The following is a 21,062-nucleotide window of genomic DNA, read 5'->3' as shown; positions in this document are numbered from 1 at the left end:
AAGACAATGTGATGTTATGAGGAAAACTTTCACTAACTAAGTTCTAGTTGTGGAGATATTAAAATGAGGTTGACAGATAAAGTTAATTCTTGTTTCTTCTGGCAGATAAATGGCCCTAATACTTTGTTTGGGACTGAGGATTACATGGGAATTGCAGGTCAAACTAGGAATGACTTTTCACATATTTTTAGCAGTGGAACTGCTAACATATCTGCATCACTTGTTGGAAGAAACCCGTTGGAAGGTACACATGAACTAAGACAGGCCTGCCAATTATGTTTTGTCAAAACAGGTAAGGAGCACAGGAAGTCAGTTTGATTGATAATTAAATACATATTTACTATATCAGTGTTGTAAATTAAAATGTTATTGGTTTCTAGAAGTGCTCATTTCTGACTGTGTATCATTTACAAACAATATGGATCTGAATATTGAGTCACAAAAAATGTTGCAACCATTTTTCTACCTTTTTCTTGATTTCGTGGTCTTGTCCTAATGGGTTCTTAATTTCTAAAACCACCACCAATCACTACATGCTTTCCTCACGCTGAAGGCTTACTGTGTAAGGTCATTCACGTTCTGTATTCACTTTCCTCCCAACCCCCAGGGTACTCTGAAGAATGACACCTTTGCTCAAGACTTAAAAACTTGCAATACCCACTCTGATTGGTCATGGGGAATTGAACTGCAATTCAAAGTACCTGGTAACCTTCACATCCCATCTGTTTTATTGTTCTTTCAAACTAATTCTAAATCATTATCGTGATGCTTCCAAACCTTAGCAATAATTATTAACTTCACTTTATTGACACAGAGGGTCTTAACCTATTTTGGGCCATTCAGACAACTAATCTTTGAGGTCTGAGCTGTTGCTGTTACACAGCTGTATTCTAGAAGCAACTTTTTTTCATCAAGACTAATCTTAAAATCAAGAACTATTCTTCAGGTTATAGACATTCTGAAATATTAGAGTAATAAAACATACATAATATTTCTAAAATATTACACTGACATAACTAGGGAGTGGTTATTGTAGTTTATCTGTAGTTTAAAACTACTTTTGTTGTGTAAGAAGGATCAACAGGTGATTTTGAAATGCCACGTATACATGATGTTTAATAAAAAGCAGCAGTTAGAAAATGCTGAAGGATGAACTTTAAGATATATCCATATGTTGGCCTTTAACAAAGCATTGGTTTCTTCCCTTGTTTTTTTGCATCCCTGCTTTTCGTACCCATTTCTGAAACCACACAGTTCCACCATGAACTTTTTGTTCAAAGAGAACCGGACAGGAATGCACCAGACTCTATTCTTAGTGGGTTATTGTAACTTCTTTTATTGACTAGTATGGACACTGAGCATTGGAAACTTTAAACTCCACTTGCTGGTATACATGCATTCTGAAGATTTGTGGCTTTGGAAGCAAAATAGACGTACTTTTGAACCCTGTATTTAGCACATGACAGTTAAAAAAAAAAAACAACACCAACTAGACCATGGGGCTGGTATTGTATTCCTACAGAATACAAAAGTTGACTTTTTACTTGAGGTTGTGTTCTGTCTTTGAATTCACTCTTTGGCTGCTGAAGTTTAATAAAAATTAAATATTTAGTTGACTGAATTTGGGATTTTAGTTGCATGGTTCTCAATGACTTATTAGAGATCAGCAATTAAAGGCCCAAAACAAATTTATGAAAACTTACTCATTTGGGCCTGCAAAAACAGAAAAATACAGCTGGTTATTCCCATGCAGAAGCAAAGGAAGACTATAAAATCTTCCTAAAATTACCTTCTATTTTTCTTGAGTCTGGTCTTGTAAGTATTTGCATAATTTCCTTCTACTCTTTTCCCCCCCCCGCCCCTTTTATTTAAGATTACTTTGGCTCTTCAAATTTATTGGTGCCAGTAAGAATTCTTAAGTCTGTTCACGCATTTCATATTTGGACATGTGCCTGAATACAAGTGCCACAGTTACTTGTAGCTTGTGTAAACGATAAACAATTTTTCTATTATTTTAGGGCCTAAGTTACTGGATTTCACTTACCATCCCAATTTAGAGCATAAGTGTAAAAAGGATATTCTAATTGGTAAAATAAAGAATTCTGAAGATAAATCATGGAAAAAAATACGTCCAAGACCAACAAAGACTCAATATGTAGGACCATATTATATATGTAAAGGTATGTTTTAAATATGGAAGTTACATAGTTTTTATTGAATTAACAAGGAAATTTAACTTGTTTGAATGCAAAATTAATTGCATTACTTATATTCAGTATAGGAATTAAAACCTTGCATGTGCATTTTTGTTACAAAATGTAGAATGAAGGTCCATTGTTTTTGCTGATTAACGAAAACAGTTTATAGGTATTTTTAATATTTCCAAAGAGGTTTAATATTTCCATCATGAAAACTGATGTGATTATTTAGAGCATATTCTTCCTCCTAATTATAATTTATTTAAAAAACATGAAAATATATTGGGCTATTTCTAAATAGAGCAGACTCCTAGTATCCTTGTGACCTTGGAGGTTCTGGACACTTCATGTAAAAGTAAGCATTGCTTCATAGATTCTCGGTATGAGCCTCTGCTTATGACTTCAGGGAGCTGGTTAGTTTATCACAAATGTGCACAAATTAACATTTGTACTCCTAGCTACAGAGAAGAGAGTGGATATCTGTGGAAATATATTTCTGTTTTTGGTGTGAAATACAAAAGGGGCAGCTGGAGGCTGTGAGGATAATTGGGGTATACATACAAGCTCTAATGGACATTCCACCTCTTCTGAGGAGTTCTAAATGTAGTAAAGTTATTTTCCAGCTATACTGAAAGGAGGACAGGAGACTCTTGATATGGATTTAATTAGGCCATAACTTTATTATTAGATGTCTGGGACTACCTGGCAGATAAAAGTGTACAGTGCAGGCAACTCCATGTTTATTCAAATAACTACCGGGGGCTTCCAGGTAGTTTCATCCAAGTCCCCCAGCCAATCCACGGCTTGGGCCTTGCCATCCACCCCCGCTTGTAGGAGAATTAAGGTGGGCTTTAAGAAAGGGGGTTGGCTCCTTGCTGTACCAATCATAGGAGTCCCTAACTCCCCCTGTTCTGTTCCTTTAACCAGCACCTCCTTTTAAGTCTTTTACCAGGCCATTTACCTGGTCACTGGGTGCCTTCCTTGTGGAGTTACCTGCACCGGACATCCACCCCACACTTACAAAATGAGTTGTAGCATATAGCCTAACCACCTTTTCTCCACACCAGAAAAGGTCCACCCTGATACCCCCTTGTGGAGAACGAGGGGGGGGAAAAAACACCTCACTCCACTGAAGTTAATATGGGGGTGAGGGAAAAATTCCTTCCCAGTCCCCCTAAAAAGGAGCGATTAGCACAATAGCCATAGCATGTCCTAACCCAACCTGATATTGGCACCTTTAGGGAAGAGAGGGTGAGTGCTCCCTTGCCTGCTGGATGAAGAAAAGGCTTCCCACACCCAAGGCTTGCACATTTAAAGCCTTCTGCCCCTTACATTCCCTGGGGGTGAGTCAGCACCACAAAGCTGATGACCATTCACCTTTTTGTGGCAGTTTCTGACCTCCTGCCTCCCACCGTAAAGCACTGCTACCTTAAGCCTGGACAACGTTCCCCCTGCTTAAAGATGTGGTGTGGTCATTCAAAGTGAAGTTTTGAATCTAGTCTTCTGGTCTTACTCCTCTCTGCATTTACAACAGAGGTGGCTTTTCATCAGACTTTCTGAAATGCAGAGTTAAGATCTAGTGATGATAAATGTGGCTGTGTAAAAGTGATGTCAGATTTAACTTTGATTTCATGTCATCCTAGATGTTGCTGCTGAAGAAGAGTGTAGGTATCCAGGCCACTGCACATTTGCGTATTGCCAGGAGGAGATAGATGTGTGGACTCTAGAGCGCAAAGGAGCCTTTAATCGAGAAGCTCTCTTTGGAGGAAATGGAAATATCAACTTTACTGTATCCCAACTCCTTCAAGAACACCATGGACTATTTATGTTTCTTTGTGAGGTGCTTCTTTAAAGGCATATTTGACTGCTTGTTTCTTAAAGATATGAAACAATTTTAAACAGTTTTTCATTTGACAGCTTTGCTAGATAGTAAGGTGAACTGCTTATGGAATGATTTGGTTCATGACTAACTTGTAAGCATTGACGTGCATTTTGGATAATAGTTTTCACAGTCTACATCCCTAGTAGAATCTTTAAAGTGATTTCATATATGAAACATATATTCAACTTTTCTTTAATCCCTTGTTTTTGTATTTCAGAAATGCTTTGATCACAAACCTAGAATAATAAGCAAAAGGAACAAGGATAATTCTTCTTGTTCTCACCCTGCCATGCATGACTTTGAAGATAACAAGTATGTTTGAAATATACTCAATATAAGTTTCAAATTAAAAGTACAGTAGAACCTCAGAATTACAAAGGTTATTTGGAACTCTGAAATGTTCGTAACTCTGAACAAAACATGTTTTTTTCAGAAGTTTACAACTGAACATTAACTAAATACAGCTTTGAATCTTTACTATGTGGAAGAAAAATGCTGCTTTTAAACAAGCACAGAAACAGTTTCCTTAACTTTTTCAAATTTTTTTTAAACTTACCTTTTATTTTTGTAGTAGGTTATGTTACAATAGTACTGTACAGACATTCCCCTGGGTTACACAAACCCGACTTAGGCAAATCTGCACTTATGGAAAAAGTTCCATAAGCTAGAAATAGGAGGGTGGTGTTTGCTTGCATAATTGTTGGGTATACGTTTCTGACTTACGTAAAATTTGAGTTACACAAGGCGTTCTGGAATTTTGGCGGCATTTTGGCGGATGCTCGTCTGCTGGCCAGTACGTTGGGGACCCTTGATTTAGACCCTGATTCTGTAATCTGCAGACTGTGGCCCTGTTCAGAGTTCCATTGGTTACAGTGGTGCTTCACCTGGTCTTAAGCATCTACCTGCATCAATGGGCTTGCAGGAACAGGACTTGACTTTGGAGAGCACTTTATTTAAATTTCTTCTATTGAATTAAAAAACCCTATAGTATAAAATTACTGACTGAGGGTGTTTCCAGTGGAGTCCTGCAGTGATCAGTTCTTGGCTCAATGCCAGTCACCATTTTATCTGTGATCTAGGAGAAAATATAAAATATTGCTGGTAAAATTTGTAGATGAAACACAGGTTGGTGAGGTAGTAAATAAAGGCCTGCGTTTAGTGAGATTTAAAGTTAATTTCTTCCAGTTCTTCTTCGAGTGCTTGCTCATATTGATTCTAATTAGGTGTGCGTGTGCCGCGTGCACAATTGTTGGAGAAAGTTTCTACCCTAGCAACACACGGTGGTTCGGCTGTGGAGCCCTCTGGAGTGGCGTCTCCATGGCGCTGGATACAGGCGAGTCTCATCTTATGTGAGGGTTCCATTCCGTGGTTAGTGCGTAAAGCGAAAACTGCGTATAGTCAAAATTACATTGAGTTGAATGATGGGCGGAATAGCCCGCACTACAGAAACAGTATTTAAATTGTTTTTCTCTTTTTTTTTTTGGTTTTGTTTTTGCCGATCGTGTAAAACTGAAATCGTGCAATGTTAAATGCGTGTAAGATGCGACAGACCTGTATATACCTCAGCCTGCCCAGTGCCCCCTCAGTTCCTTCCTACCGCCTGTGACAGTTGTTGGAACTGTGGAGCGCGGCTTTGCTGTTTTCCACTTTCCCTAGTGTTCTTTTTTCCCAAAGGTTATATAGTTATTATAAAAAGAACAGGAGTACTTGTGGCACCTTAAAGACTAACAAATTTATTTTAGCATGAGCTTTCGTGAGCTACAGCTCACTTTTTCGGATGCATAGAATGGAACACACAGACAGGAGCTATTTATACATACAGAGAACACGAAAAGGTGGAAGTATGCATAACAGGAAAAGTCTAATCAATTGAGATGAGCTATCATCAGCAGGAGGAAAAAAAACTTTTTGAAGTGATAATTAAGATGGCCCATAGTTATTATAGTTAGTGTTGTTTATAGTTAGTTATTGTGTACATAGCATTAGAATAGTGGGTTGAAAGGGGTCTTTCCCCTTGTCCCCGCCTGCCGCTTGGGTTCATGCCCAAGGCTCCGGGCTTTAAGCCTTGTTCAGCCTGCTCTAAGCCTATGCCAGCGGGTGACCCCCATGACTCCTGCTTGAAGTGCCTAGGGGAGTCTTACCAGGCTAACAAGGGCAAGATTTGTAAAGGGTTCCGGCCCCGGACTAAAAAGGAGCGGGACTTTCTGTTGAAGCAGCTCTTAGTGGAGGCGGCTCTTAGCCTGGATCTTCCAGCGGCGTGCCGAGACCCAGCACCGGGTGCTTCGGTGCACAGCGCCCCAGCAGCAGCAGCGGGTACTGCACAATGGATGGACTCTAGCAGAAACCTGTGGCACTGGACTTCCCTGGCATCACAACCCGTGCAGTTGGTCCAGTGCCCATCTCTCTCGCCTGTCCAGAAGCAGCACCACAGGCCAGAGGTGACGGATCCACATCAGCAGTTGTGGGTACCCCTTAGGCCAACCTTGGAGTCGCATGCAGTTACGGAGCGACCGAGTGCACAAGCGCCAATGTCGGCACCGTTGACTCCAGCACTGAGGGAGGAGCCGTTGAGTCCGGTGCGCACAGGCTCCCCAATGCGTATCAAGCTCAAGGAGTACCATCAGGGACCTCCCATCAACGCCTTGGATGCCAGAGGCCACCATAAGCCATCCTGCTCCAGGGGGGTATGGAAACTGCAGCCCCGACCCCTGGACAAGCTCCAGGCTCCGGCATAGAGGACCCTGGGCAGCAGGACCCATCACAACAGGAGATGCCACTGGACCCTCTAGCCCCTGTGGCGGCGTCCTCGTCTTCGCCAGATGAGGAACTGGCGGGGATAACAATCTCTGGTCCTCTTTCAATAGACCTTTGTGCCCACCAGGACTTCCTATGTAGGGTGGCACGTAATATGAACCTCCAAGCAGAGGAGGAGGTGGAGCTGGAGGACCGACCCAGTGGTGGACATCCTATCAGCAGAAGCCCCGTCTCAAGTGGCTTTGCCCCTCATACGTACTATCCACACCACTGCCAAAACAATCTGGCAGACGCCTGCTTCCATCCCTCCAACGGCTAGAGGAGTGGAGAGGAAATAGTTTGTTCCCTCCAAGGAATATGAGTACCTATACACTCACCCTCAGCCATGTTCTCTAGTGGTGGCCTCAGTGAACGAAAGGGAGCGGCATGGGCAACAGGTCCCGGTGCCCAAATCAAAGGATGCTAAGTGCCTCAATTTGTTCGGGCACAAGATTTACTCCTCTGGGGGGCTACAGCTCAGGGTTGCGAATGAGCAGACACTCCTGAGCTGCTATGACTAGAATTCATGGAACTCCATGTTAAAATTCAAAGAACTAGTGCCTCCAGAGTCCAGGGACAAATTTTGGAGCCCTAGTGGAGGAAGGCAAAAAGGTGGCTAGGACCTCCTTAGATGCTGCAGACATTGCTGCCAGGACCCTTGCATCCGGCATAGCCATGCACCGCATATTGTGGTTTCAGGTGTCGGGTTTGCTGCTAGAATTGCAGCAAACCCTGCAGGACCTTCCATTTGAAGGGCAAGGCCTTCTCGGACTAAACAGATTCTAGGCTCCAGAGCCTCAAAGGTTCCAGGGCTATAATGTGCTCCCGAGGAATGCACACATTGGTCACCCAGCGTAGACCCTTTAAGGCGCAGCCTCAATGGTCCTACCCTCCTCGGCCAAGGCAGGATTTTTATAGGAGGTGTGGGAGAGGTGGCAGGAAAAAATCCACCAGCCTGGTCAGAACCAAGGCCCACCCAAACCACCGGTGGGGCCCAAACAAAACTTTTGCAGGTGCAACTGAAGACGGTGTACTAGCCACCATCCAGGATCCTTCTCCCTCCATTCCAGAATCGTGTCTCCTGTTTCCACCGTGCGTGGGCTCTCATAACTATGGACTGTTGAGTTCTTCGCATGGTGAAAAAGGGATATTCTCTCCAGTTTTCTTTCTCCCCTCCCATCCTCCCTCCCCGTCCTCCTTCAGGGACCCCTCTCACAAGCATCTCCTCATACAGGGGGTCCAAATGCTTTGGACCATGGGAGCAATCAAGGAGGTTCCAAGGGAGCTAAGGGGCAGCGGTTTTTACTCCCGTTACTTCCTAATTCCCAAGGCAAAGGGTGGGCTTCGCCCTATCTTGGACCTGCGCGGACTCAACAAATTTATGGTAAAGTTGAAGTTCCGTATAGTATCACTGGGGACCATTATTCCTTTCCTGGATACTGGTATGTCACCCTCAACATGAAGGACACATACTTCCACATAGCGATTCATCCGGTGCACAGACATGTCCTTCACTTTGTGGTCAACTGTGAACCCTATCAGTTCACGGTCCCTTCTTTCGGCCTTTCCACGGCCCCCAGAGTATTCACCCAAATGTATGGCTGTCATGGCAGCCTTCCTTTGTCGGCAGCAGATCCAAGTATTTCCATATCTCGATGATTGGCTTATCTGGGGTCGCACCAGAGAACAAGTGTAGGTTACCATAGACATGTTTCGTCAGCTGGGCCTCCTGCTTAACATCGAAAAGTCGACTCTGGAGCCAACCCAGAGAATAGAGTTAATTGGGGCAGTCTTAAATTCCAGACTGCCCCGAGCTCTCTTTCCGGAGGCCCACTTCCAGTCGTTGGCGAACCTCATCCAAAGCCTTCAAAGTTTCCCAGCCTCAATAGTGAAAACATGCCTGAGCCTTCTGGGGCACATGGCCTCTTGCACGTATATGACCAGGCATGCCAGACTGCGGCTCCACCCACTTCAGGCCTGGCTATCAACAGTATATCTTCCAGGTCGAGACAGCTTGAGTATGGTGGTCACTGTCCCAGAAGTGGTCCTAACCTCTCTCTGCTGGTGGTTGGTTCTCAGGACTGTATGCAAAGGGATCCCATTTCATGCTCCTTAACCATTCTTGTCCCTGGTTACAGATGCTTCGTCCCTAGGATGGGGCGCCCACCTAGGGGACCTCTGAACACAGGGTCTATGGACCACAGCCGAGCTGTCTCTACACATCAATGTCTGAGAACTGGTGGCAGTGCGCCTGGTGTGTCAGGCATTCCGGGAGCGTCTACATGGGCGTTGCGTGGCGGTCCTCACAGACAACACCACAGCCATGTTTTACATCAACAAGCAAAGGGGAGCCCAGTAGTCCCCCCCTCTGTCAGGAAGCCATTTGCCTGTGGAAGTTCTGTATAGCCCACTCTATCCACCTGGTGAAATTCTTTCTCCTGGGGGTCCAGAACACACTGGCAGATTGCCTCAGCAGGTCCTTCTAGTCTCACGAGTGGTTGATTCATCCAGATGTCATCCACTCCATCTTCCTCAGGTGGGGATTTCCCCAGGTTGACCTGTTCGCCTCACGCAGCATTTGGAAGTGCCAAATGTTTTGTTCTCTCCAGTGGATTTCCCCGGGTTCGCTGTCAGATGTCTTCCTGATCCTGTGGAAGGTCCAACTGTTCTACACCTTCCCTCCATTCCCACTAGTCCACAAGGTCCTGCTCAAGGTATTCAGGGACAGAACATGTCTGATTCTGGTCGTCCGAGCATGGCCCAGGCAACACTGGTACACCATGCTGCTGGAGCTATCGATAGATGCTCCGATTCCACTTCCGCTTTGGCTGGACCTGATCTCACAAGACCACAGCCGCCTGTGTCACCCCGACCTGCAATCCCTCCATCTCACATGGTGGATGCTGCATGGCTAACTCAGTCGGACCTACTCTGCTCATACTTGGTGCAGCAGGTTCTGATAGGTAGCAGGAAACCCTCCACCCGAGTCACGTACCCGGCCCAATGGAAGCGTTTCTCCTGTTGGTGTGCTCAGCGCCACGCTCCCCCTTTGCAGGCATCGGTGCCTCTCCTCCTAGACTATCTCCTATCCCTAAAACAGCAGGGTCTGGCGATATCATCTCTTAGGCACTTGGCAGCCAGTTCGGCTTTCCACCCAGGAGAACATGGTTGCTCTGTCTTCTCCAACCTGACGGTCGGTAGGTTTCTTAAGGGACTGGACCGTCTCTACCTGCAGGTGCAACAACCGATCCCGGCGTGGGACTTTAACCTGGTCCTTTCCAGACTCATGGGACCCCCATTTGAGCTGATGGCTATCTGCTCACTCCTCTACCTCTCTTGGAAGACAGACTTCCTTTTCACCATCACTTCAGCGAGGCGTATATCTGAGATCAGAGATCTCACGTTGGTACTGCCGTACACGGCTTTCCATAAAGGCAAGGTGCAGCTTCGCCCTCACCCTGCCTTTCTTCCCAAGGTGGTGTCAACTTTTCACATCAACCAGGACATTTTCTTCCCAGTCTTCTATCTAAAGCTGCACACTACACAGAGGGAGCAACGGCTGCACTCCCTCGACATTCATAGGGCCCTCACCTTCTATATTGAACGTACAAAGCCGTTCAGAAAGACGACCCAGCTATTTGTTGCCGTGGCTGACAGGATGAAAGGCCTCCTGGTCTCCTCACAGTGTATCTCCTCTTGGATCACGTCCTGTATCCATGCTTGTTACAACCTGGCTGGCATCCCAGCCATGCACTTCACCATCCATTCCACAAGGGCCCAAGCTTCATCAGCTGCTTTCCTGGCACAGGTTCCAGTTCAGGAAATTTGTAGAGCTGCCGCTTGTTCATCAGTGCATACTTTTGCCTCCCACTACGCAATAGTCCAGCAGTCCAAAGACAATACTGCATTTGGTTCAGCAGTTCTGCATTCAGCAATATCTCACTCCGACCCCACTGCCTAGGTAAGGCTTGGGAGTCACCTAATTGAATCGATATGAGCAAGCACTCGGAGAAGAAAAAACGGTTACTCACCTTAGTAACTGGTTCTTCGAGATGTTTTGCTTATATCCATTCCAAACCTGCCCTCCTTCCCCTCTGTCGGAGTTGCCGGCAAGAAGGAACTGAGGGGGTGCTGGGCCGGCTGGGGTATATATCCAGCGCCATGAAAGTGCCACTCCAGGGGGCTCCACAGCCGACCCACTGGGTGTTGCGAGGGTAGAAAATTTCTCCGATGGTGTGCGTGGCGCACGCACACCTAATTGGAATAGATATGAGCAACACTTCTCGAAGAACAGTTACAAAGGTGAGTAACCGTCTTTTATCAAAGAGTAGGTTAAGAGAGAGCTATTGTGGTCTAGATGCACCAGTACAGGGAAAAGATTTGATATTGTAGAGTACTCTTTTTAATTTAGCAGACTAAGTGGCTGGATGTTGAAGCTAGACTAACTGAAAATGGAAATAAGACGCAAAATTTTAAATGATGGTAAATAAGCTTCTTGGTACATTTGTGCTTGTAGTACCTACCACAATGGTCAATAATTGGGGGGCTTAAAGGAGCAACTGCAATATAAATTATCAGTAACCATTGGAACAGCTTTCCTAGTAACGTGATAGTTCTTCATCATTTGGAGACTTTTTAAGGGCACACCTACAAGGAGCAGCAATGAGCGCCACGGGGGTGTTTTTTGTAAAGTGCACTAATGTGTTGTGCTCTAACTGCTCGGCATAGACCCTGTTGAAATGCACTTGAGAACTTTTTTGTTCGTGCCAACAGCTTTGAAACAGTACTATGTTAAAGCACACCAGGGAACTTTTAGTCTATTCCAGTAGGGTCTACGTAGACCTGTTATTGTGCAACATGCTAGTGTGCTTTAGAAATCACCCTCATGCCCCAACAGTGCACATTACAGCTATCTGTAGACAAGCCCAAAGTAATTTCTGCTTAAACTAGAGACGCGTAAGCTTGATACAAGGGTTCCTGGGGTAAAATCCTATAGCCTGTGTTTTATGCAAGAAGTTGGATTAGATGACCTTCTTGGTCTCTTCTAGCCTTAAAAATCATTTCTTGACAAATGCTGCCCTTGGCTGTACATAATCTACTCACTGACTTCTGTGGGAGCTGTGTGTACACATTTATCAGAGGAAGGAGAGTGGGTGTCTATATAATTCCATGGCAGTTTCCATGACAGTAGAATCCAGGAGCACAAAGGGCTCTGAATACTGCCTATTTGTTAATTTAAAGCTCAGAGTTACCAATTTGTGGTGCATGCTGATATATAAACTCACATTTTTCCAAAGTTTTAATAATTCCTTAAGTGGAAAGACCTCATAGTCACACACTGAATTTGCTTGTAAAAATTACACAAACAGTAGTGATCTAGGATTACTCCGCCTAGCAGTATATAAGATATTTTAAAGAGATGTCAAAATTAAAATATATGAGGTGGAAAGAATGGTCAGGTTGCATGTTTTCCATATGCACAAGGAAGGTCAATAACTTTACAGAAAGCTTAAAATATTGATTTCTTTTCAAAAACAGGTGCCTTGTCCACATTCTGCGAGAAACTACAGTAAAGTATTCCAAGATCCGTTCTTTTCATGTTCAGTGTCAGCTTGACCTGTGCAGGCATGAGGTGCGTTATGGCTGTTTAAGAGAAGATGAGTGTTTTTATGCACACAGTCTTGTAGAACTCAAAGTTTGGATAATGCAGAATGAGACAGGTATGTTTGGATTTAAATATTACCCCTACCCCCAGTACAAAAAGATAAAAAAATGCAATTAATTGACCCACTAGTCAGCGTCTTCTACTTACAACCTCCTGTAGTCTTCTGTATATCCAATAAACAATTGGTCAGTTTTACTAGCTAGTGGGAATTGAGTAAGATTGCTAGACATATAAAATTAGGAAACCTAGCTTTAACTCAAAACCAATAGTTTCTTAATCATAGGACTGGAAGGGACCTTAAGGTCATCTAATCCAGGGATTCACAACCTTTTTCTTGCTGAGGCCCCCCTCAACATGCTATTAGAAACTCTAGGGCCACTTGGGAGCAGGTGGGGGGCCCTGTGCATAGACGTAGTTTGACTTCTATTTTGCGGGGGCAAGGGCTGGCGGGGCTCAGTTCCGCACAGTGGGGTCCAGGGATGAAGCACCACCTCCAACCCCAATTCACCTCAGCAGACCACCCAGGCTGTCTGGGTTGTGGGAGGCCACAATCAAAACATAGAACTGAAAGGGGGGAGACTTTTCAGTTCAAAAAGTCTGAAAACCGCTCAGGGTGCAGCAAGGGGTAGCTAGGGGCTGTGTGCAGGTAGCGGAGTAGCTCAGGGTGCAAGCAGGGAGTAGCTAGGGTCTGTGTGCGGGTTGCGAGGGGTAGCTCAGGTTGCAGGGAGAAAGATAGCTAAGGGCTGTGTGCCAGGAGGGCTCCCCCTGCAGTGGTTGCTCCCTGAGGGCTCTGCCAGCCCCAGAGCCGGGTCCCCACACCTGGGCGGCTCTTACTGGCTGCGTGAGCAGTCAAAGGGATCTGGGAGCTGAGGAGCAGCAGCAACCCCGGGCACCAGCAGCAGATGGGAGAATGCCATGGCTACCCGCTCCACGGCACCACCAGCCAGAGAAGCAGCTGCCCTTCACTGACTAGCTCTGGCTTTCCCACCTACAGCCTTACCAGAGGGATGGGGCTGGGGGAAAGGAGGAGCTAAGGGGGTGGATCTGCCCCCAGACTGCCCCACTCTGAGTAAGGCACTGTGGTTTGGGGGCTGAGAGGGCCAAACTCTTGTGCTTGCCCCCTCCAACTCTGCCGATTGGCTCAGGGCTTCTGCCCGCGGGGAGCGCCAGGCCTCAGGGCTTTGGGGGATGAGGGGGAACGCTGGGGCTGCTGGCTTCAGCCCCACAGAGGGCGCTGGGGTTCGGGGCGCCGGGTTTCAGCCACAGGGCCCCACGGACCCCTGAAAGGACTTACAGACCCTGGTTGAGAACTGCTGATATAGTCCAGTCCCCTGCACTGATAGCAGGACTAAGTATTATCTATACCATCCCTGACAGGTGTTTGAGGTTTTTAGCTTTCGTGTTTTAGTTTTATTACAAAATTACTTTGACTAGAAATTGAGATATTTACTCTGAAGGCAAAGGAGAATGTTTCTGCAGAGTGTGAAAGACATTGATCAGGTGTATCTTTTTGTTACAGGTCATTGACCCAGTTTTGATTTTTTTTTTTTGGTTTTTTACTTGTCCAGTGTGTTTGTTCCTCTAGCTTAATGTTGCTACAAAATTTCTTTATTGTTAAATTGAGGCCTGCTCCTCTTTGCCTCATTGTGGTGGTCAACTTTTTTGGTATGGTTTTGGTGGTCCCTCCGACCAACTTGCAGTGGACCTCACTGCTACTCTCTACCTTTCTGTGTGAGGGAACACTGCTTTAAATATTAGTTGGGTTGATCATCCTAGGTGGCGACGATGCCCAGAAAAAGGGTAGTGTGAGCAATGTGGAGATGATATGGGGTCCCATAGTTGGGTCCCTGTTTTTGCCCAGAATTTCACCCTGAACGTGCTTCTTCCGTGGAGAAGGAGCATCAGATCAGCTCCGCTCCCTCTGTCTGGAAGTGTATCGGCCAACTTAGGATGACCCCAGGCCAAGAAAAGTTTCAGAGGAAGACAGTCATGTGGAGGTGTACAGAATCTCCCCCCAGTTTTCTGTTGCTCTAGCCCAGGGATTCTCAAACTGGGGGTTGGGACCCCTCAGGGGGTCGTGAGGTTATTACATGGGAGGGTTGCGAGCTGTCAACCTCCACCCCAAACCCCGCTTTGCATCCAGCATTTATAATGGTGTTAAATATATAAAGAAGTGTTGTTGTTTTTTTTAATTTATAAGGGGGTGGGTCGCACTCATAGGCTTGCTATTTGAAAGGGGTCACTAGTACAAAAGTTTGAGAACCACTGCACTAGCCCATTTATCTCTACTTGGCCTTTGAGGATTCCTTTTTGTGGAAGGAAGGACAGCTGCTCTCCCTTCCTTTGCTGCCCCCCAAAATGTCTGACAGAACAAGGAGTAATGGTCTCAAGTTGCAGAGGGGGAGGTTTAGGTTGGATATTAGGAAAAACTTTTTCACTAGTAGGGTGGTGAAGAACTGGAATGGGTTACCTAGGGAGGTGGTGGAATCTCCTTCCTTTAGAGGTTTTTAAGGTCAGGCTTGACAAAGCCCTGGCTGGGATGATTTAGTTGGGTTTGGTCCTGCTTTGAGCAGGGGGTTGGACTAGATGACCTCCTGAGGTCCCTTCCAACCCTGAGATTCTATGATGCTAGGTTCAAGGGTAGCTGCTATTTCCTCTTAACCCTATAAACTTCTTATTAAAAGGGTTAGGCCATCTCACAAACATGAGTGTCCATGTGAGTTCTTCTCTCCTACGCATGTCCAGACATAGTCAAGGCCCAATTGATAATTTATAGACTCTGAGGGTTGGAGGACTCTAAAGAAGGGGAATGCTCACCTGAATGGGAAGCCCCTTCCTGCCCCTGCTCCAAATCTAGGCACAGACCTATTTTTCTTTTTAAGGACTCTGAAATTCTGATAGAGTTGATGTCTTTAGTCTTCAGCCTCTCCATGGACATTGGGGAGAAGAAACCTTGGTGAGGCTTTAATTATATGGAAAGGTGTGCAGTAAAAGTCTGTATCTCTGAGGACATTGAGATTATTAAAGAGCCTGAGAGGAAAAGTGGTTGCAAGAATGGCTATCATTAAAGGCAATGTGACAGTCTTTTACATCCTGCCTATGAGTCTTGCAAGTCTTGTGGGGTCTCTCTCTGCTAAGTAACGCTGATCTGTACATGAGGAGGGTTTTTATAGGAGCCTTGTGAACATAAACTGGAGTCTCGTTTTTGGAAAAATGATCTGGTTTTCAAGAGGATTGCAGCTAGCTTGCCTGTGGTCATTTGCACCAAGGCCTTAGGCATCTGGCTCCAGGATTTGAAAATGGGCTATTTTGGAAGATCCAATTAAACAGAAAACTTGGGCGATACTTTGGTCCATCTGTGAATGTATTTGTGTTATGTGGACAGTGTAGGATTGGAGGATGTCCTTAACTTGTTTTAAGTGCTTGTTTTTTGTAAATCTTGTGGTAAGTAACACCAGTCTCTTTGGCAACGTCAGTTGTTTTTTGGGGGGATTCAGTAGCACTTGAACATGTATATGAATAAAACTTCCAAATATTCATAATTGTCTAAGACCTTTGTTTTCTCCTCTGCAGGTATCTCGCATGATACTATTGCTCAAGAATCAAAGAAATATTGGCAGAATATGGAAGCAAACGCACATGGAGCACAGGTATTTCCAGTCACATCTTTCTCAGGAAGCAATTTTATGTGGGACTAGTGTGATTGGTGATGTACTGGTTTTGATGTCAATGTTTATAACATGATTTAACTGTTAGTTTATATCACAAAATGGTTGTCCCGAGTATATGCCCCAAATTATTCCCTTTTGTTCCCCCCCACCCTTTTTAAAAAAAAATTAAGCTTTCTGGATACTTCAGATATTCTAATCCCAGATTTCTCGTTACACATGTGCAGTTACTTTTTTCCACTTTGCTTATTTTGTCATAAACAGAATATAAACCTTCAAAAATGTATTCTTTCACATTCTTTCTTCAGCTGAGGATCTAGCATAAATCCTTTTTTAATAGTTTGTTCTCATTTACATTTTGTTTATACGGCACATTGTATGCCCATTGCCACAAACTCTGGGTGCATTTATACAACCTAAACAAAATTAACTAACATGCTGTCATTAACAGAAACTTCTAGTTTTCAAGATTGCAAATCTAGGTCTTTTTTGATGTACTTATAAGCTTTCTAGTATATAACACATCTAGAAATATTTTATAACCCTTTCTTATCTTCGGGGGTACTTAATGATTTATGTATGGATTTCTCTGCAGATGCAAATCACCATTTTAATTTTTTTTTTAATTTAAGATTCTTGGCAACCAAATGAAGCATGGATCTCTAAATTTGAAAATGAAGTTTGTGTGTGCCCAGTGCTGGAGAAATGGTCAAGTTAGCGAGCCAGACAAAAACAAAAAATACTGTAGTGCAAAAGCAAGACACCCGTGAGTAACAGATAACTTCAAATACATAATGTCTCTCAGTAAACCATTGTGTAAAATCTTTCGGGTGATCTATACTTGGGCTGAAAGGCTGAAGACTTTAAAGTGTGTTAATAATCAAGAATAAAAAATGCATGTTACACACTTCAGTTGGCAGTTTATACTGACTTTATTTTTCCTTTAACTCCCAACCATGACGGGTGTTTGAGACTTTAAATAAATTGCATTAAAACATATGGCTTTGGGGCTCTTTAGGTCCAATCATTATCTTTACTATTGACAAATAGTATGCTATGTAGATGTATTCTATGTATTTGAATGCTTCCATATTCCTTAGATGGACCAAAGATCGTCGTGTGGTGCTGGTGATGTCTAATGAACGTAAGAAGTGGATGACCATTCGCCCTCTTCCCACGAAGAAACAAGTGCCTTCGCAGTTTGATGTATTTGTTTATCTAAAACGATCTTTTTAATTAAGACACTTAAGTCACTGGAAAATACTAGTAAAGGGCACGATTTCTGCAGCCACTGGGTGTGAAATGTCTGAAATCAGTGGGAGCAGCTGCACATCCAGGTGCTAGAAAGGACTGAGCTCATTTTTTATTGCTGAAGCTCCTCCAAGTCAGTGAAACTTCAGTAATAAAAGTATAGAAGGTATTAATATAAAGTATTAAGTAATCTCATTTGAAGTCTGTAAAATATGTATATAGTTCTCATAAAACCCTAATCAAAAGAGTGAATAATAGCTTGAGAGTGAGACACACTCCATACAATATTGGAAGAGACCTAGAATTTCATTTCGTCTTGTGCAGTTGTCAAGATGAGTTTGCAAAATCCTGCTTCCTGGGTTCTGACAACTCATTACTTCAAAAGGACTCTGTTTGTTTTCAAAGAGCATTGTGTGATTTATTACAGTGAATGGGAGGCATCCAGCTAATAATGTAATGCGTAAATTTTACCTTACAGTTTTGGAGTACTGTCAAAAGTAAAAATTTGAATTCCTGTATAATACAAATACAGCACAAACCTAAAATGTTATGTTCTAATCATGGTGTGATTTCTAAGTCCTAACTGTCTGCATCCAACCTATATTTTCTGCTAGCTTTGCAGACTGATGAGCCCTTCTGTAACGAGTGCTTCATAAGGTGTTTTTAAGACTAGATAAGATCAGTATGTTATATGGGCTGCATCCAATACTACCTGTATGGCCCTGAGGATGTCACATGGTCCACAGCTGTGTGCTGATTGGGCCACAAGTGGCCTGTGGGCTACAGGTTGAGAACCACTGCTCTGACAGCTTATTTGGAAGACAACTATTTATTTGAGTTATAATAGTAGTAGCTTGTCTGCTTATCAGAATGCTGATGTGCCTGAAGTAAAGCTACAAAGATCTTTCATCACCCATCATCACTCAACATATGCCTAAAAGATATATATATATTTTTTATTCATATCTAGTTGTGCAATCATATTGCTTCAGGCAAGAAATGTCAATATGTTGGAAACTGCTCCTTTGCTCACAGTCCTGAGGAGAGAGAGATGTGGACCTATATGAAAGAGAATAGTAGTAAGTAAAAATGTGTAAGGGTATTAAACACATACATGCTGTAAATCCTGGGTTTTCTCTTGTTTTCATCTCTCTCCTACAATAAGTACCTCTCAGTCAGTTTTCCTCTAGCCTTCCCTAGGCAATCTAGCGGGTAGATTTTTCTTCAAGTAAACCCAACCTGCCTCTCATTATACAAAATTAGTGTCTTATACATAATAACACCATTTTAATATAGATTCATATAAATACCAGGTGACCCATTATGTGTCTGAAATTAGTAATTACTGTCAGTGCAGTTTTTAGCTTGGAAGATTTTTGAGTAAGTAGAAGAGTTAGTTGAATGCAAAAACACCATTTTCAACCATTTATGAGTGTACCAAATTCCTGTTCAGATCAGCTGTATTTGTATTTATCATTTTTGCAAATTGGGTTTTGTTTGTATATAGGGGGCTGGCTGGCTGCAAAAGTACCAGTGTTCAAATGGAATCAAGAGTATTCACTATTCTTGCTTGGGTTTTACATTTGTTGTCCAATCAGGAAGGTTATTAGGGAGAAATAATACCATGTGACTGATCGCAAAGAACAAAGATTGAATAACTTAACTGATACTAACATTGATTTGCAAATGAGACGACAGGATAAATATCAGGAAATGTATTTGTAATGCATTTGACTAGCTCTAATAACAGGATTAATGATAAAATCACAGATCAGCATAATGGGGCCCAATTGCAATTGGGGACTTGGGTGATAGCTAATATAAATATTTGCTACTCATATTAGGTAAATCTTAATTTCCCCTACCTAGGTGTCTTGGAAGAAAGTGGGTCAGGCTAAGAGGCCAAAGATTCACATAGCTCTCATTATTAGCTACTGTCTCTCTCTCCTCCCTTCAGGTCTGCAATTTGTCCTTCCTTTTTCTGCTTATACTAAATGGGGCCTAAAGAGATCTGTGTCTTATTTCCAAATTATGTCTGCAAACTCAGTTACGTATTGTACTCACTCTTGCCTTAATTGCTGAATACTTATTTTAGCTTCTGCTCTTGTTAGTTCAAGACATGGAGCAGTTGTATGAAATGTGGCTAAAGAGTCAAAAACCAGAAAAAGGAGAAGATACAGCTACTCAAGCAAACAAAGAAAATGGGAAGCAAATTCATATGCCAACTGACTATGCTGAAGTTACAGTAAGTAATGCAAGTTTAGTAATTATCCTAAACTCTGGAATTTTTTTTGCACTTAATACCAAATACTGTGTTCCTTGCTCATACAACAGTCACTGAAATCCTGGTATGCAGTGTTGTGGCCATGTCAGTCCCAGGATACTAGAGACACAAGGTGGGTGAGGTAATATCTTTCATTGGACCAACTTCTGTTTGGTGCGAGAGACGAGCTTACACAGAGCTCTTCCTTCTCCTGAAGAAGAGCTCTGTGTAAGCTCAAAAGCTGCTCTTTCTCACTAACAGAAGTTGGTCCAATGAAAGATATTACCACACCTATCTTGTGTCTCTGAAATGCTTGTAGTTAGCTAACGTGGAGTCATGCTGTGGACCGACATTAGTGCTGCTCTTCAGAATCTACAGAGCCTGGGGAAGGGGTCAAAAACCTCAGCTGATGACTCCATATAAACAGACTTGAAAATTGTTACTGTATATTAGCCTATAAGGGTATGTCTTCACTACCGGCAGGCAGCAATCAATCCAGTGGGGATCGATTTATCACGTGTAGGCTAGACGCGATAAATCGATCCCCAAGCGCTCTCCCGTCAACTCCTGTACTCCAGCTCAGCGAGAGGCGCAGGCAAAGTCGATGGGAGAGCGGCAGCAGTCGACTCACTGCAGTGAGTAGACACTATGGTAAGTCGATCTAAGTACATCAACTTCAGCTACGTTATTCACGTAGCTAAAGTTGCGGAACTTAGATCGATATTTCCCCCCCCACACACACACCCAGTGTAGACCAGGCCTAATTGTTTCTTTACCTAATCCGATATTAAACTGTGTTAAGGAGCAGTTCTATGCATGAAGTATTGATTTTTCTTAAATTTTTTTAATGTGTGTAAACCAGGTGGACTTTCACTGCTGGATGTGCGGAAAGAACTGTAATAGTGAGAAACAATGGCAAGGTCACATCTCTTCAGAAAAGCATAAGGAGAAGGTATTCCACACTGAGGATGATCAAAACTGTTGGCAGCATCGGTTTCCAACTGGATATTTTAACATTTGTGAAAGGTATGTAGCATTTATATTTGAGATGTCAAAGTTGCTCACTCACAATTGTGCTATAGCAAATATAGGCGCATATATATATATATATATATATATATAATATTATTCATTTGCTCTATATAGATATAGATAGCAAATATTTGCAGTTACCTGAGATGGTGAACATTGATTTTTTTTTTATGACACCCACTCTATTAGTGTATGCATTCTTGAAATCTTATGCAAAGCAAACAGTTAAATATCAATATTTTAACATGAATATCTGAGTGACCAGATATTTAGTGTATTTTAATGTGTGGTGAGAAGGTTTGGCTTTGAG

At 43.3% G+C, this 21,062-nt stretch overlaps 1 protein-coding gene across 4 annotated transcripts in view; it reads left to right on the top strand.

Moving 5' to 3' along the window:
* The window catches only part of ZC3H7A (zinc finger CCCH-type containing 7A), a 56,171-nt gene that overhangs the window by 33,280 nt on the left and 1,829 nt on the right, over positions 1–21,062 (top strand). For all 4 annotated transcript variants that reach the window (XM_044979131.1, XM_044979128.1, XM_044979130.1 and 1 more), the window contains exons 12-22: positions 106–292; positions 2,019–2,180; positions 3,842–4,038; positions 4,298–4,392; positions 12,412–12,593; positions 16,112–16,188; positions 16,839–16,972; positions 17,307–17,412; positions 18,428–18,536; positions 19,569–19,702; positions 20,583–20,746. In XM_044979131.1, coding sequence (XP_044835066.1) covers positions 106–292; positions 2,019–2,180; positions 3,842–4,038; positions 4,298–4,392; positions 12,412–12,593; positions 16,112–16,188; positions 16,839–16,972; positions 17,307–17,412; positions 18,428–18,536; positions 19,569–19,702; positions 20,583–20,746 — 1,547 coding nt within the window. The remainder of the gene's footprint in view (positions 1–105; positions 293–2,018; positions 2,181–3,841; positions 4,039–4,297; positions 4,393–12,411; positions 12,594–16,111; positions 16,189–16,838; positions 16,973–17,306; positions 17,413–18,427; positions 18,537–19,568; positions 19,703–20,582; positions 20,747–21,062) is intronic.

The sequence above is a fragment of the Mauremys mutica genome, chromosome 11 (assembly GCF_020497125.1).
Source record: "Mauremys mutica isolate MM-2020 ecotype Southern chromosome 11, ASM2049712v1, whole genome shotgun sequence".
In the NCBI taxonomy this organism is placed as follows: Eukaryota; Metazoa; Chordata; order Testudines; family Geoemydidae; genus Mauremys; species Mauremys mutica.
The sequence above is the reverse complement of the archived record's forward strand: the minus strand, read 5'-3'. Positions and strand labels throughout refer to the sequence as shown.